The sequence below is a fragment of the Lontra canadensis genome, unplaced genomic scaffold, assembly GCF_010015895.1.
Source record: "Lontra canadensis isolate GAN:19392208 unplaced genomic scaffold, GSC_riverotter_1.0 scaffold69, whole genome shotgun sequence".
Taxonomy (NCBI): Eukaryota; Metazoa; Chordata; class Mammalia; order Carnivora; family Mustelidae; genus Lontra; species Lontra canadensis.
In genome coordinates, this window is record NW_022631063.1 from 6,571,922 (window position 1) to 6,589,124 (window position 17,203).

The 17,203-nt window shown below is 40.9% G+C and overlaps 1 protein-coding gene across 2 annotated transcripts in view; it reads left to right on the plus strand.

Moving 5' to 3' along the window:
- CERS6 (ceramide synthase 6) overlaps window positions 1-17,203 on the plus strand; it is a 308,524-nt gene that overhangs the window by 227,139 nt on the left and 64,182 nt on the right. For both annotated transcript variants that reach the window (XM_032880376.1, XM_032880377.1), the window contains exons 5-6: window positions 4,909-4,959; window positions 9,040-9,132. In XM_032880376.1, coding sequence (XP_032736267.1) covers window positions 4,909-4,959; window positions 9,040-9,132 — 144 coding nt within the window. The remainder of the gene's footprint in view (window positions 1-4,908; window positions 4,960-9,039; window positions 9,133-17,203) is intronic.

The window sequence follows — 17,203 nt, forward strand, 5'->3', positions numbered from 1 at the left end:
CTTATGCATATATGGTCAAAATGCAAATGAGGACTATAAGATGACCCCTCCCCCACCACACACACACACACGCACGCACGCACGCACGCACGCACGCATGCACAGCACTTCTGACCTCCATCCTGATGCTGGGTTTGAGTTTGCTTGGAGGAAGAAGAGCCACAGAAGCCTCTCTTGGGACACTGTGTTATTGACGGATGCGCTTGCTGCAGAGTTGTGTCTCAAGTGATGTGTCTGGCAGCAGATGTGTGTAATATAATGAAAAATCCCATTATACATTGTGGTTTAGATGGAGAGTGTTAGAAGTCATTTCTTACCCACAGCATTGTGGTCTGTCTCAGTTTTGTTCAGATGTTTCATGAGTCGTCTTAATTTGAAATTAGTTGATGTGGCGTTTAATAACTTTTAAGCATATTTATAAAAAATTGTCCTTAGATGCTGTGCTAGCTCTGGCTGTCATAACAGAGTAGCATAAATTAGGTAGCTTAAACAATAGTTGTTTATTTCTCACACTTCTGGAGATTGGAAGGTCCAGATCAAGGTGTAGCAGGGTGAGAGTGAGGGCTTCTGGTGAGGGCTCTGTTTCTGGCTTGCCTGTCTTCCTGATGGTCATCTTCTCACTGCTGTCATCACATGGCCTTTCTTCTGAGCATGAGGGAGAAAGAGGAAGACATATCTCACCTCTTCTTCTTAGAAGGCCACCGGTCCTTTCAGGATTTTGATCTTATCCTCATGATCTCATTTAACCTTAATTACCTCCTGAAGTCCATATCCATATACCCCTGCTCCCCACATATGCATAGCCTGTCCTGTGATCAAATCTCCCAGCAGACCAGTCCATGTACTACACTTGATCAACCCACACAGACAATCACTCAAAGTCTGTAGTTTACATTAGGGTCCAAAAGACTTGGACAAAGCCTCCTTGATTTTTGATTGATCCATCCTCATGATAGGTAGTATGGAAACTGAAAGGTAAAAACTGAAAAGATTCCCAGAAATATGGAAAAGGGAAAAACTGTTAAATTGATTATAAGAAAAGATAGCTTCATGATATCGATTCAAATAAAAGAAGTTATACCTAATATATTATAAGCAACTAATTCAGATTCATACACCAGTGTTGAACTATAAAAAATTAGGAAAATCACCTTCCCGTGGACTTAAGTTTTCTAATCTGTACTTGAGAAAGATAAAATTTGTATTTGTTCTACCTGTCTCAAAGGGTTGGGGAGGCACATAACATGAGATCCCAGAAAAATGTGGTATGTGTATAGAAGGTGATATTCATACCATACCTTATGTTGTCAAAGTGAGAGGTATGTGTGAGCTTGCGTCACATGTGAAAGAACTTCTCATTCAATTGTTTGGCAAATAAGCCTGCTGGCTGAACTGGGACCCTGGAAGTCCCTCAAATTCAAGAGTTTCAGGCCTTTTGTTCTCGTCTCACATGGGCGGGGTCCACTGAGAAACCAAGTCTCATCCAGTATTCGTGCAGGTCAGTCAAGTTTCAGCACGTAACAGAAACAGGTCTAGGTGGTGCACATCTGAAGCACACAGAGAACAGCCTGCATGTGAGGGAGAAAGAGAAGCCAAGAAACTCACAGAGGAAGGAAAGTTCTAAATAATGGATTTTTCTAGGTCACTGGGAGTCAGACCTTTGTTCTCCTTCCTTTCACTGGAAGGAGTAGCCACAGTGGGAGAGATTCCCACCTCAGAGGCAAGCTCACACATGCCCTGGAGGCTTGGGACTGATTGATTCAGGAAAATGCTAAGTGGTTTGTCATAGGCCTTGCATTTAATTCTGTATTCTTTTTCATTAGCATTCAGTAAATGAATGCTGAACTGTCAGTTTGGGTAGGTGCTGGGGGCGTAAACATGTGCATAGGATATACCTTTCCTGCCAACCCCTGGGACTTTCAACTTATTGTCGAAATACTAAACAGCCTTATCAGAAAAAGGGTAAAACCTAACATTTGTACTATACTCTAAAATGGATTTTGGTATGTCATGCCCACATTTTAAAATTATGTACATGTGTTTTAATTTATTGATTAAAAATAAATATGCTAAGCGAAATAAGTCAATCAGAGAAAGGCAATTATCATATAATCTCTCTGATATGAGGAATTTAAGAGGCAGGTTAGGGGGTCGTGGGGGCTAGGGAGGGAAAAAATGAAAGAAGATGCGATCGGGAGGGAGACAAACCATAAGGGACTCTTGATCTCAGGGACCAAACTGAGGGTTACTGTGGGGTAGAGGGGGAGGAATAGGGTGGCTGGGTGATGGACACTGGGGAGGGTATGTGCTATGGTGAATGCTGTGAATTTGTAAGACTGATGATTCACGGACCTGTACCCCTGGGGCAAATAATATATTACATGTTAATAAAAAAATAAAATTAAAAGAACTCCCCCCCCCCAAACAAATCTATGTATGTTTATATCTGTATTAAATAGAAGAAAAGACCCAAAGACCCAAAGTGGGCTGTAGGTGAAATGTTAATAGTGAGGAAAATACACATTATTTTTCATTATTTTCTGTGTCTTCCTCGAAGGACATGTGTTTATATGTGTTGACAACACATTGAACTTTCGAAGCCTCCAAAGTCTTTTTATACATGCTCTCTCATTTGGGCCTCACAAGTACTCTGAGGTAGATCAGTAATAGATATCAATGTTATAGGTGAGAGAAAGGGAGGAGACAGGCACACACCTCAGGCACCCAGGATGTTACATGCGGTGAGATTACTCCATGTGTACGGCCAGTGGCAAAGCCAGGGAAACGAAGGTGAATCAGTAGTGCTTTAATGAAAGGAGAATGGTTTAGGGCGAAGAGTGGCTTTTTACTGAAGTCTGGTTCCCTAAACCGAGGCCTGGTTCCGTTTTTACTAGACTCAGAGGCAGGGGGCACAGTTTGGTTTTGAGACCAGCGAGTCAGTTTGATTTTCATCTCTGGGACTGCCTAGCATTTAACCTGGAGAGTTATTTCCAACTCAGGGCCTTATTTTACCTCTGTATAAAATGAAGCAAATACTACGAGCTCTTGTCCAGGGTAAAAGGAGTTCATGTGCAAGAGCCCAGTCTTGAGCTCAGCAACTATTTAGTTGGTTAAATAAAGAACAGATCATGGGGAAAAACCCTAAAAGAAAAAAAAAAAAGAATATATATATATGTGTGTGTATGTGTGTGTGTGTGTATGCAGGGCTGTCTGAGCAAATATTAACTAATGTTGTCTTCATCCTCATTGGTGAGGGGCTGACAAGGATGATGGGTGACAGTACATATGGCTCTAAGGGAGACAAAGACCTTATTCTACTGCACACAGTGGCAACTTTTAATCTCGCAGGGTCTGGGACAATGTAAGGAAGGAGGTTAAGTCCTTGTAAGTACAGCCGACACGAATCTTTCAATGATAATGTTATCATTTTGAGATGCGTAAACATGGACCGGGTGAAGAATGGGTGATTTTTTAGTAAGAAACATACAGGTGTATCCCAAATGTATGTAAATGTATGCCGCGAAATGCTGATAATTCTAGGTCAGAGATACAAACGAATTATAAAGTGAATAATACAGTAATAGGAGAGCGTTTGTGCTGGTATCCTTGGATTGTTCAGCAGCCTGTTTAAATCTAGCCCAGTCTCTCCCTGCTTTCTATAAATGTTTGGAATCCGTGTGTACGCTTCGCTGTTCTATTTGATTTTACAGTGTTGTCAGGCAAGTGATGGCTGTCAAATTAAGAATGATTGTTTTGTCTTTAAAAGACCTTGCCCATGAGCTGCGGGGTGGAGTGTGCTGTGAGGGTTAATTCCCTGGGGCCTGGATTTAATCTGGGCGGGTCTACTGAAATCAGTATACCCCCCGTCTGTTACTTAACTGCTGGTCAGCAATGCGTGAAAGGATTGATGGATTATGTTGCTTTGCGACATTGGGTTGGAGGAGTTTCAGAGTAGTTTGCACCAACTGTCAGCATTGTTTATTGATAATGGTGAGATTGATGATTTGCATCTGGTCTAAGTGAGACCCTTAAAAGGCTCTGCTGCAGAAGCTGGGTACATAGTAGGAAAATGTCCATGTGACCAGTAAAATACAAAAAATACTAGTGGCGACTCTCTCACAGAAGTAGCCTGAAGTACTACTGTTGTGGGAAACAAAGGCAGAAGAAAAAATATTAAATTTCCTTACTACTTACCACCCATTGACATGTCCTTGAAATAGGCAGAGTGACATTCCTTTACGGACTCAACTGCCTCGATGTTTATACACTTTGCTAAGGGCGAAAGGCAGTCCTAGCCCAGTTCCCCCCCTCCCCAGGATCCTGTAAGCCTACTTTAACATATAAAAATTATTTTGGAAACTTCCTTATGTTGGCAATTATCCCTCAAGCATATGACCCACCGATATACATCCGAAGGGTCTCATGTCTAAGGTTTTATTAGACAGTAATAAATGACCTTTTCCCAACAATAGCTAGCCCCCTCAAAGTCCTGGAAACCTTGCTTCCAAAATTCCTAAGAGAGTCATGCTATCCCCTCCCAACTTGAAAGTATATAATCAGCCTCTCCTCATGACCCTGGTGCAGCTCTGCCTGCCCATGGGGCCTGTCTCCATGCTTTAATAAAACTGCCTTTTTGCACCAAAGACGTCTCAAGAATTCTTTCTTGGCCATTGGCTTTGACACCTAATGTCTTTCCTGCATCACTACCAGTCGAGTTCAGAAGATTACCCAGAGAACATGTATAATGGAATATTAATTGCTTTAATATCCTAATTCTATTTAAAGTTCTTCAGTTCTCACAGGTAGATTATTGAAATCCCAAATACTGGGGACAAGAATCTGTCCATAAACATCTCTTATCCTGCTTCATTTCCAAAACATGTAAAATGTGTTTGTCATTTTTTTCAGACGCCCTGGCTGTGGAATACAAGGCACTGCTGGTACAACTACCCCTATCAGGTAAGGAGATGTTACATCTGTGTCTTTACACGCACAGGGTATCTTTCTTAGGTCAGGTTCATGGTTTTAGGCCCCTGCCTCCACTCCTGCTGCTTGATGCAGACTTGGCCTCCTTAAGAGAAGTAGCTTGTCTTCTCAGTGACGTTCCAAATCAAAGCTCAATTGCTTTAGCAAGTGGAATAAGCTGGAAGGTGCATTTGTTGAAGGGTGAGATATAGTCAGTTCGATAGCTGGGTGATTCCTGCTACTAATAGCTGATCTATGTCTAATTACCGCAGACAGCCTGAAGACCTGAAACCAGCAAGGTTCTCTCTGGACAGCAAGCAGGCAAAGCTTAAGTGTAGGACTGTGGCAGACAGGTGGAGTTCAGGCCACTCTTGTGGCTTATGAGCAACCTCTAAATACATATATCAAGTTCCATTTTCTTGAGCATGGAAAAATGAGCTTGTATGATTATACTAGACTTAAAACCATCATCAGCAATGAGATGAAAATTACATCCCAGAAAGGGAGCATTTCAGATCCCTGCCTCCAACATACCTTTGCCTCTGTCCATGAATTCAATAATATTAGCATGTGTTGCATCCCTCAGATCAGTTACTATCTGAATATCATAGCTGGGTCTTTTCTCATAATTTAATTGAAAATTTTATGGAATTTCTAGTTATTTGGAATATATTACATAAGAAAATCAAACGCAGCAAAGTATTTTGGTGATAAAATAGAGAGGTATACATTATGATAGGCACCTTGGATTTTTTACTTTAACTTCCTTCCATTCCTTGGGTTGTCTTTTTAGAGGCATTTGGTCTTTTGGGTATGTGTAAAGTTACTGGGGAGCAAGCATGCTCTGTATCTTCTCTGTCACACTCCGTGTTGCAACTGGCTAGGGACCGGTTTGGAAACTCCTTGGGCTGGTTCAGGGCTAGGGACACATTGAAATGGAATTCCAGCTTGCATTCCCATCCTTTCATGTAGTTTATTCAGATTGGAAAAGAATGTAAACGAACAATATGACCTGGTTAGAGAAAGCTGAGCATTCCGGGCTTTCTAACAGAGACTAAAGCAACATTGAAACCAATCACTTACTGTGCTCAACTGCAACTTTTGGACTCCACTGCTGTTTTACTATCTTACCTACTTGGGATATTGTCATTACACCTCTCTTTGTGTCCTGTAATAGCATATTGAGTGGAAAAATCCAAATATATCTAGAATTCTATTTATATATCTAGAACCTTCTGGAAACCGTAACTCACATGTGGAGGTGGCAGCTGCTCCAATGCACTGCATTTGTGAGGTAAATTCTGTCCTATGAACACCATTGAGACAAACATCACATGAAATGTAATACCCACTCTTCATAATGATGACGTAATCTGAAATAACTTTCACATTTATGGCTAGAGCTAAGGAATTGCTTTTTTCTAAGATAATTAGTTGCTGGGGCAGTGGCCGAAAACTGTAGTTGCTGAGCATTTCACAGACAAAACTAGAGATTTAACATGAAAATTTGAGGGTCTGGTAGATAGTTATATTTAAAAATAAACATTAGGGTGCCTGCCTGACTCAGTTGGTAGAGCACATGACTCTTGATTTCGGGGTTGTAAATTTGAGTCCCACGTTGATTATAGAGATTACTTAAAAATAAAATAAACTAAAATAAATCTTTAAAAAATAATAAAATGGGGGTGCCTGGGTGGCTCAGTCAGTTATGTGTCTGCCTTTGGCTCGGGTCGTGATCCCCAGGTCCTGGGATTGAGTCCCATTTTGGGCTCCTTGCTCAGTGGGGAGCCTGCTTCAACCTCTGTCCTTCCCCCTACTCTTGTTCTCTCTCTCTCACTCATTTTCCCCTCTCACTCTGCTCTCTCTCAAATAATAAATAAAGGCTTTAAAAAATGATAACAATAATAAAATAAAAATAAGAAACATCATTAGCATAGAAGGAAAGATACTGTGTGTGGGGATTCAGATCAAGATTGTCTTCTGCTAAGACATCCTTGCTTATAAATGAATAATTTGGCATTAGCCCCCCAAATCTAGGACCAGTTCATGATCTCTCATAGGAACAGTGGTCAGCTTTGATAAACTCTGTATTCTAATAAAAAAAAAAAAAATCAGCTCTTTCTTTTTGTATGCGTGGGGGGAAAAAAGCATGTAATTATTATGTATGTAATTAGAGTGCATTGTTGGTAGCTATGTCTCCATAAGTATATAGATTACAGTTCAGAGTCGGTCTCAGGCCTTAAGGGTACTTTTAAAGACAGATCATGCTCATGAAGCATATTTATTATGTCCTTAACATGTATATTAAATAACTGGACATATATTTAGTTGAGAGTAGTGGTCTGTTGCAATTTTATTAAAGGCACACTGCTTCTTGTGTATTAGTATATATGTAACTTATTATAAGATGATTTTTATATACATGTGTATATTTTAAGTTTAAAATAATGGAAAGTGGCCTTAGTTTGTCATAAAGAGTGGCCTGTTTAGTTTGTCATTTGTCATAAAGAGCCCAAGTTGGGAATGAGAAGCCCTAACACGGTAGTCACAGAGCCTCACTACCCGGAAGACTGGTGATTGACCTCAACTATACCATCTAGAAAATGATGGTACTAATTCCATAGGATTTTTATGAGAGTCAAAGAAATTAACATACAGGTAAGCCTTGTCAGCTGCAGAGCGCTCCTTGAATGCGGCAGTTTTGTAATGTGATGCTCTTACAAGCTCAGTGGTTTCTAGATGTGCTCTCACTGTCTTCCTACCCTCCATGGCTTTTCCCAGGTGGTGGTGCAGGAAATCTCATTAAAACTGAAATTTAACCTTGGCTTCAAAGGTCCTAAAGCCAGTGCCCTATTTTCTAGATTCATTGCTGCCATGTGTCTGACCTGAATACCCATCCCTTACTGCTAATGCCTGCAAATTTTTAAAAGGACAATTCAGTGGAAAATGTATGCTCCCTGGGGTGGTGCTGAGTTTGATAAACACACTGGATACTCCTTGTCTCTCAGAGCCTGGGGATCGCTGGTGGTGCAGCATCCTGTCCCCTCACTGTTGTCAAAGCTCAGTGGGAGGGACAACTGTTTTCTTTAGTGCCAGTGCATAAAGCTGGTAGACTTAGTAGTTAAGCGAGTGCCAGCTTCTCATGAAAGTGATTTGTTATGCTGCTATTAGTTCACAGAGCATTAAAGTTTCAATTGTAGTTACTGTATATACTGTTACATTGTGGATAGCTTGGAGATGATGCATTTCAAAGGTCTTCTGGTAAAGTAAGATATTTCATTATAGCTTAGTAAATACAATAAATATTCCTGACTTCTGCTGCCTCCCTGAGGCCCTCCCCATTCCTGGACCTCTGAGGCAGATAGAGCAGGTGTCACCTCCATTTTACAATCAGTAAATTAAGGCCCAGATTTTATACCTACTGAGCTATGGAGCCAAGACTTGGTCTCAGAGTTCCTGGCTGGGGGCCTAGCCTGATATTTCTTGTCAGCTTCCTTTTCCCTGTGTCTTTTCATAAATATTTTTGAGTTACCTTTTTTTGATATTTACAATGTCTGGAACATTTCCTAATACCAAGAAAGCTCTGATTAATGCAGAACTTGAAACTCTGCCTCCATGTCCCATCTGACACCCCAGTTTCTGACACCTACCTCCATTGCCCCTGTACTGTGGAATTTCACAGCACTTTCCTGAGTTATTCTTTTTGTGTATGTGGTTGGTTTTGTTGTTGTTGTTTGTTGTTTGTTTTTTGGGTTTTTTTTTTCCAGGTTGCCCAAGGAATCTTACAGATACTTATATCAAGGAACTATAAATCTTGTTGTTAAAATAAATAGTGAATTGGGTACCAAATGTTCCTATTCACTGACACTTTTTTGGTGGGGCTGAAACAAAACTTAAGGCCATCACGCTGCAAATCAGAGGCTTGCTTCAAAGCCCTTCTCCATAGAGAGAATGGGGCTGGGATTCGTGGAGGCGTAACACCGTGTCCCTTTGCAGCCCTGAGCTTGAGATGCTGGGGACACAAATTGGTTTCCTATTAACTATTAATCTTTCCTTTTTTTCTTTGATCCTCAGCCACTCACAACTGACCTTCACTACTATTATATCCTGGAGCTGTCGTTTTATTGGTCTTTAATGTTTTCCCAGTTCACTGATATCAAAAGAAAGGTAAGAATTGTTGGGCTGTGAAACGCTTGCAGATATGTGTGCTGGGTGGCCCCTGGCAGTTGGGTGTAGAGTCTCAAAGGTGCTCACTCCTGTTCTCTGACAGGGCTAGCTTAGTCCTGCTTTCTACGTTACCATAGACAGGTCCTTATTTTGCTTGTGGGGCTTTATGTTTTTTTCACATCGGCTCTTCCCTCCTTCCTCCAAACCTGGTGTTCTTTTCTCTGTGAAAAAATATACCAATGAATCCAAACAGCAGCAATTTCTCTCTGTCTGATTCACAAAGCCTTCTGTTCTTCAGATTAAATAAAGAAGAAAAATTGTATTTGTAGCCCTTGGGAGAGAGTAAATTCTCAGTGTCCCAGCCCCATGAATGAATTTTTCCTTAATTAGAATTATCCAACATCCAAATACATCATGAAAATACAACTTGGCTCCCTGGACTGTGGTCAGCCTCCACCCGTCCCCCTCACCGGACTGGCTTTTGCCGTGGGTGCCTTGAACTCCTCAGCATTCAAACCCACCCCTTCCAGCTCTCATCCTACCAGCTTCTGGAAAGAATAGACTCTTCTGGCTAGCTACTTCTTAAAATTTTTCCATCATACCATTTTCTCCAGACTCCCATATTTGGATCATTCCTTCAAAGTCATCTTCGGGGCCCTGCAGCCCAGGGCCTCATGCTCTCATCTGCGCAGGGTCTAGTCCTGGATGACAGGACATCATCTCCGGGATAATCAGCTTATATCTTTCAGCATTACCAACCATAACTCCTGTACCGAGAGCTCTCAAACATTTCTCTTCAGCCCTGGGTTCTCTCCAGGTCCATACTTCCACAAATCTAGGCATAAGTAATAGTAATATGTTCTTTGTATTTATTTTCTCATTTAATCTTCCCATCAACTCCAAGATCCAGTTGAATCATTTATTGTTTATCCTCATTTTGTGAATGAGGAAACTGAATTTTACATGCAAAGTACTTCTAGCTGAAGACATGATCATCCCCTAGTCTTTGGTTCTTCCGGGAACCGGAAGTCACACAAGCTAGGGTTTTCCTTTGCTCTCCTCTTTGCTTCTCCTTATACTTGAATTCTTAATATCATGGACACATTTACTTAGAGCCATCTCTACTTTTTTGCTTAATCTGTTGCAATAGCCTTTTAAATAGTCCTCCTATCTAAACAGTCATTCTTGCTTACCTGCCACCTAAGTTATATTTCTAAAACCTTCAGGACAAAGCCAGTCAACATGATTCAGAGCTACTTCTCCAGTCTTATCACCATCCTCCAGCCTCCTCCTCTGACACACACATATATCCTAGCAAGAGTATCTTCTCATCACTGATCGCACATAATTTTTTTCATGTACCTTTTTTTTTTTTAAACAAGACCTTACCTTGGCTAGAATATATCCTATTTCCCTCTTCCCAAACCTAGCCTAGTCTAAAGTAATAATCTCTTCTTTGAAGGCTAATTCAATTCCTCCGGGATTTTTGACCACTCCTTCTTGTGGGTTTAGTTTACAAGCGCCCAATGTGTACATGTTCTGTTTTTTAACTATATTTATAGCCTCTGAGAGAGAGTAAGCTTTCAGTGTCCCAGCCCCATGAATGAGTTTTTCCTTAATTAGAGTTATCTAACCTCAAAATACGTCATGAAAATACAACATTCTTAAATGAACTGTGACCTGGTGGCCTGCCTCTGTCCCTTCCCCAGACTTGAAGGGCAAAAGAGCAAGATATGTTTGTCTTTGTGCCATGACCATCAGTGCACCTGCTGGTGATGGGGATCAGTAAGTTTAGGGTGAGTGAGTAAACGGACTCATCAGAATATCTTCTGACTTACTAATGGAATACCTTCCAAAGTCCTCTGCAGACAGAACTATGTGTTGTCAAGGAGCATAAGACCGGAACAGTGTAACTTCCTTGGTTAGATCAGTAAGCTGCTGCGTTACCACGTGGTATCCAAGTGGCTGCAGAAGAACACGTATGAGCCCATGGCCCTGCTACCTGCAGCCCCTTTCCCCAGGGGCATACTGGCCCCTTTCCTCCAACACAGGCTCTCTGGGCTGGCCCAAAGCTGGCTTTCCTTACCCTGTGTGGCTGCACTGCCTGCATGGGATGTCTGTTGTTTGATTCTCAGAAAGGGATGGTCCCTGTGAGGGCTAGAGCTTGGCAGAGCAGATAACTCATTGACAACTATCATTTGTGGTTCCTTCGTCATTGTACCACGCTGGGTCATTTTCTGGAAATGTTTAAAGATACCCCAGTGGTGGTAGGCCAGTCAGATTAGATCTCATCTGTCTTACGTGAAGAGCCTTCTTCATTCATGTCCTTAGTACTTGTAGACGGATCAAGTCCTCGTGCTAGGCACAGTGCTAGGCTTATTGTGCCTTTTACTCCTTTGTTTTTTTAAACCTTTAACTGTGGTAGAAATACAAAACACAAGATTGTACCTTCTTAACCACTTGAAGTGTGCAGTTCAGAAGTTTTCCACATATTCACACGGTTGTGCGACCAGTTTCCAGAACTCTTCCCATCTTGCATAACTGAAACTCTGTACCTGTTAAACAATAATTCCCCCATTGTCCCATCCCCCCGGCCCCTGACTGCCACTATTCCACTCTCTGTCTCTATGTATCTCATATAAGTGGACTCATACCATATTTGTCATTTTGTGGCTGGCTTATCTCACTTAGCATAATATCGTCGGGATCATCTGTGCTGTAGCCTGTGTCAGAATGTTCTTCCTTTATAAGGCTGAGTAATATGCATTTTGTTTTCTTTTGTGAAGCACTTTTTTCCAGGTAGCTACAGAAAAAACTTGCATTAAAAAAAAAAGGAGGGTTGAATATCTTCCCATTTTGTAGCTGGGAAAATTGATATACAGTGAGTTTATGTAAATTTTTCAGGGTTGTGCTGTGTGGTAATGAATTAATTTACCCAGCGAGTTTCTGTGATTTGCTCTGAGATTAGACATGTAAGCAATTCTTGTATTGCCTTGCCTTGCCTTGCTCCTGACGTTAGAAGTAGTAACCCTTTTGCAGCTCTTTGCCATTTTTAGTGGTTTCTCTTTTGCTTACTGAGAATTAGCTGTGCCATCTAGAGTCAAATAGATGAATAAAAGCAAGACTATAACTGTACTCGGCTCCTAATCCCAGTAAGACATTACGTACCAAAAGTCACCAAACCCCTTCCATTTGCTTGAACTTTCTCAACGTGCATTTAACATGTATTTTCAGTGAGCCAAGAGGACTCATAAAGTCTTCATTTTTTGAAGTCAAGTGACCATTAGCTAATAGCTATCATAAGGGGATGATTTTCTAGGGTTGAAGTGTATCGTGTTGTATGGTTTAAATATATCTTGCCTCTGTGTGGAAGCCACCTATGTATAAGAAGAGTGATTTTACAGTGAAGTTCGTGGAACTGATCTCAGGCTGGTACATATTTTCAGTGTTTCACAATGACATCTTCGTTTTTTTCTTAGTCAACACCAATAGCTTGTTTTAGACACATGGCCCCTCTCCCTTCTTCAGCTGGTCAGAGTACCTTTGGACATTCCTGGTGCAGTTGGTTTCTTCTTCCTTGCACAGAGTGGGAAGTTAGCCGCTGCCAGACCTGTGTAGTACTCAGCACAGATTTTATTTTTTTATTTTTTTCCATTTTATTTTATTTCTTTTCAATGTTCCAAAATTCGTTGTTTATGCACCACACCCAGTGCTCCATGCAATACGTACCCTCCATAATACCCACCACCAAGCTCACCTAACCCTCCACCCTCTCCCCTCCAAAACCCTGTTTGTTTCTGAGTCTGCAGTCTCTCATGGTTTGTCTCTGTCTCCCCCTCCAGTTTCCCCCAACTCACTTCTCTCCAACTCCCAATGTCCTCCGTGTTATTCCTTATGCTCCACAAGTAAGTGTAACCATATGATAATTGACTCTCTCTGCTTGACTTATTTCACTCAGCATAATCTCCTCCAGTCCCATCCGTGTTGCTACAAAAGTTGGGTATTCATCCCTTCTGATGGAGGCATAATACTCCATAGTATATATGGACCATATTTTCTTTATCCATTCATCTGTTGAAGGGCATCTTGGTTCTTTCCACAGTTTGGTGACTGTGGCCATTGCTGCTATGAACATTGGGGTGCAGGTGGCCCTTCTTTTCACTACATCTCTGTCTTTGGGGGTAGATAAAAATTGCAGGGTCATAGGGAAGCTCTATTTTTAATTTCTTAAGGAATCTCCACACTGTTTTCCAAATCAGCACAGGTTTTAACAAGGAAGGCCTTTTTCCCCATTGCCATCTCTCCTTAGTGAATCGCAGCTCTCGTGTTTCTCCTTCGCATCTTGCTGACTGTCACTGCAGGTTCTTGACTATTCGTCTCCATCGCACTGATGCCTGGAGGATCTGCTGTGCCGTCCATCAGCGAGGATTAGTCCAATATCCTGGCCGCCAGATACATTCCCTATCTTGTATTATCTCTACCAACTATTAACTGAACCCTATAACAACAGCCTGCCTCCTCACTATAAAAGAGAGCTGTCTGAAGACACCCATCAACAACACGGGATGGAGGGCTTTTCACAGGGTTTGAATAGAAAGTTGTAAAGAATGTTTCTTTGGTTTCCCTATTAAATGACAAGGAACTTGAATGGCCATTTCAAATACGGGCCAGAATTTATAAATGTTGAATCTGAAGGCATGCCTCAGACTGTTAAAAATCAATAACTGAAGTGAGGTTTAGAAATCATTTTTTTGTGACTTAATGAGTTCCTAAGTCTTTCTAAAGTGGCTTTTATATTCATAAATGCTTTTTCCCTAGAAGAATCCCCTCTTAGTTGCTCTGTTTCCAAATGCCTCTCTCTTGATTCTTTCCAGGGTTAGTACTTATTTGGTGAGTGATGAGACATATTATTATTAGCCTTTCCAGAGGGAAAGGATGGGCCCAGATGTAGTCATTTGGTATAATGGACTTATAATTTAGATGTTGTATTATGTGCTACCATGATATTTTAAGAATTTTATCTTACTTACCTTTTTCTTCTTTCTTCCCTCCATTTCTTCCCTTCCTTCCTGTTTTCCTTCCTTCTTCTGTGAACCCAAAATTATTAAGGTATCTTATTAAAACAACAGGTGTACTCTCAGTATTCAGCATTATTGGAAACATCTTTTATATCCCAAGATTTAATTTTTATTAAAATTCTGTTCTTTAGCACCTGTTCGCAATGAGTGTTTCTCCTGCACATCTAAATTTTCCAAGAGAAACTAATAAATGTGTTGGAGCTCGGAACAGCTTTCTCATGTCTAAGCCCTATGTCCCTTTTAACTAAGCTGCTCTTTGGCTCGAAAACCTGGGCTCTTGGCCAATAAACGCTGCTCGCGTTCAGAGTCCTTATAGGAAACCATCCATGGCCAAGTTCCAGGGCCCAGCTGGTGAAGTCAGCTTGTTGCTCTTTTGGTCTTTAACCTGAGAGAAAAACTACATCCTGTAAAAAATTCCTAACAGAGAAAGGTATGATGGTTAAGTTTAGCAAGAAACTTATTGACAGGCTTGGTTTTGCCCTCTGGTAACTTTTGCAGGGAGTAACTGGCCCGTTGCTACAAGTAAGGGCTTGCCTGGCTCCAGATCTTTAGTGCTTCAGTTAGTTTTAAGGTGAAAGAAAGTATATGCAATAATCTTCCTTATAAGGAAGCAGGATAGCGTGGAATTAAATGAAGTAATATCCATGAAAACTGACACAATGCTTGACGAATAGAGTTTAGAACATTAACTAGCACATAATGACCAAAATTTGGTTGAATCAACACATAGCCCTAAATCCAGCCAACAAATAAAAACCCCCAAAGCCAGTGGTCACAAATTATTATATTTTTGGTCAATTAAAATTAGCAAAAATAATTAGAAGAATTAACTTAAGGTTGCCAACCTTTTACTTTGCCTAGTAAGATTTTAAACACGCCTGCTACTTATCACCCTCAATTCATAAAGGAAGGGAAATTTTAACATTTTAAAGGAGAAAGGACACCTTGTAATAAAGGACAGTTCTTTAAATTTATCTTTATGAAAATTTATTATTTTTCTCAGTTTGTTCTAGGTCGGGGAACAATTATGGGCATTTTGGCTTAGAAGTTAAAGTCTTGGGCTCTGAAGTCTATCTGCCTGCTCAGCACCCTTCCTAAAGTGGAATGACCTTGAGCATATTACTTTACTTCTCTGTGCTTTGGTTTCCTGATCCAAAGAATGAGGTTCATGTAATCTAACTCATGGGGGTTTTGTGAGCATAAATAAATAATATATACACTTTGAACAGTGCCTGGCATATAGTAAATGCTCAATAAATGTTAACACTGTAGTAATTTAACTTGATTCACCAAATATTAACCCCTGTCTACCCCCAAGTACTTGTAGGATTGTACTTCTCGGCCTTGCCCCCTTTAACAGTTGGATGGGGCCAGGTGACTGGTAGGCTGGGAGCAGAATTGACTTGAGTCACTTTGAGGTATTTAATCAGTAGTGAGACCTTCTAGTGTGTCTTTTACCCTGTAGTATTGTGATGGGTAACACCTGAGATGGGGGCTGCTCCATCAGCCTGGGTCCCTGAGTGACTGCGGTGAGCAAAGTACCAGCACTCCCCCACCCCTGCCCAAGGTAACATGCGTGTATAAGAAACAAGCTTTTGTTTTAACCACTGAGGTTTTAAAGGCTTTGTTTTTGACCTGGAATCTTGTTTATCCTGACTAGTGCAGCTAATACTAATAATATGGCTAATTATCATTTCATTGAATGATTTGGGAAATCATTTTTCTAGATCAGCAGTTCTCAAAGTGTAGTCTGTGGACCCATGGAGGTCTGCAAGGTGAAAACTGTTTCCATAATAATACTAAGATGACATTTGCCTTCCTGACTGTGTTGAAAGTATACTCGTAGTCCAGAAGTAAGAGTGGGCAAAGTTACAGGCAGCGTCCCTAACCGGTACTAGTAGCCGTATTCTTCACTGCTACATGCTTAGGAAGAAACAATGTCAGTTAAGAAGGTTCTCGCTGAAGCATTGAAAGTGTTAATCTTATTTACTCTCTATTCTTGAGTATACACTTAAAAATATCTTGTGTGATAAAATGGGAAGTAGGCGTAAAGAACTTTGGCTGCCTGACAGTGTCCAATAGTGTCTTGAGAAAAATCACGTGCACTTAGTGCTTTGTGCTGTGAGCTGAATAAGCTGCTCTTTTTCTCCCGTAAATCTCATTTTTACTTGGAAGAATGACTGACAAATTGTAGTTATTCCAACTTTTATATTTGATAGTCATTTTTTTTTAAATGCACAAAGTAACTTTGCCAAACTGTTTCAAGAAGAAAATTGACGTTATTTGTTGTCAGTGATAAAACTCAAGCTGTCATCAGGGAAATACAAATAAAAATCACAGTGAGATCCCACTTCACACCAGTCAGAATGGCTGAAATTAACCAGTCAGGAAACAACAGATGTTGGTGAGGATGTGGAGAAAGGGGAACCCTCCTACACCGTTGGTGAGAATGCAAGCTGGTGCAGCCACTCTGGAAAACAATATGGAGGTTCCTCAAAAAGTTGAAAATAGAGCTACCCTATGACCCAGCAATTGCACTACTGGGTATTTACCCTAAAGATACAAATGTAGTGATCCGAAGAGCCACATGCACCCGAATGTTTATAGCAGCAATGTCCACAATAGCCAAACTATGGAAAGAGCCTAGATGTCTATCAACAGATGAATGGATAAAGAAGATGTGGTGTATACACACACGCATGCACACACATGCACACACACACAGAAATATTATGCAGACTTCAAAAATGTAATCGTGCCATTTGCAACAATGTGGATGGAACTAGAGGGTATTATGCTAAGCAAAATAAGTCCATCAGAGAAAGACAATTATCACATGACCTCACTGATAGGAGGAATTTGAGAAACAAGACAGAATCATAGGGGAGGGGAGGGCAAATGAAACAAGAGGAAACCAGAGAGGAAGACAAACCATAAGAGACTCTTAATCCCAGGAAACAAACTGAGGGTTGCTGGAGTGGGGGGGGGGGCGG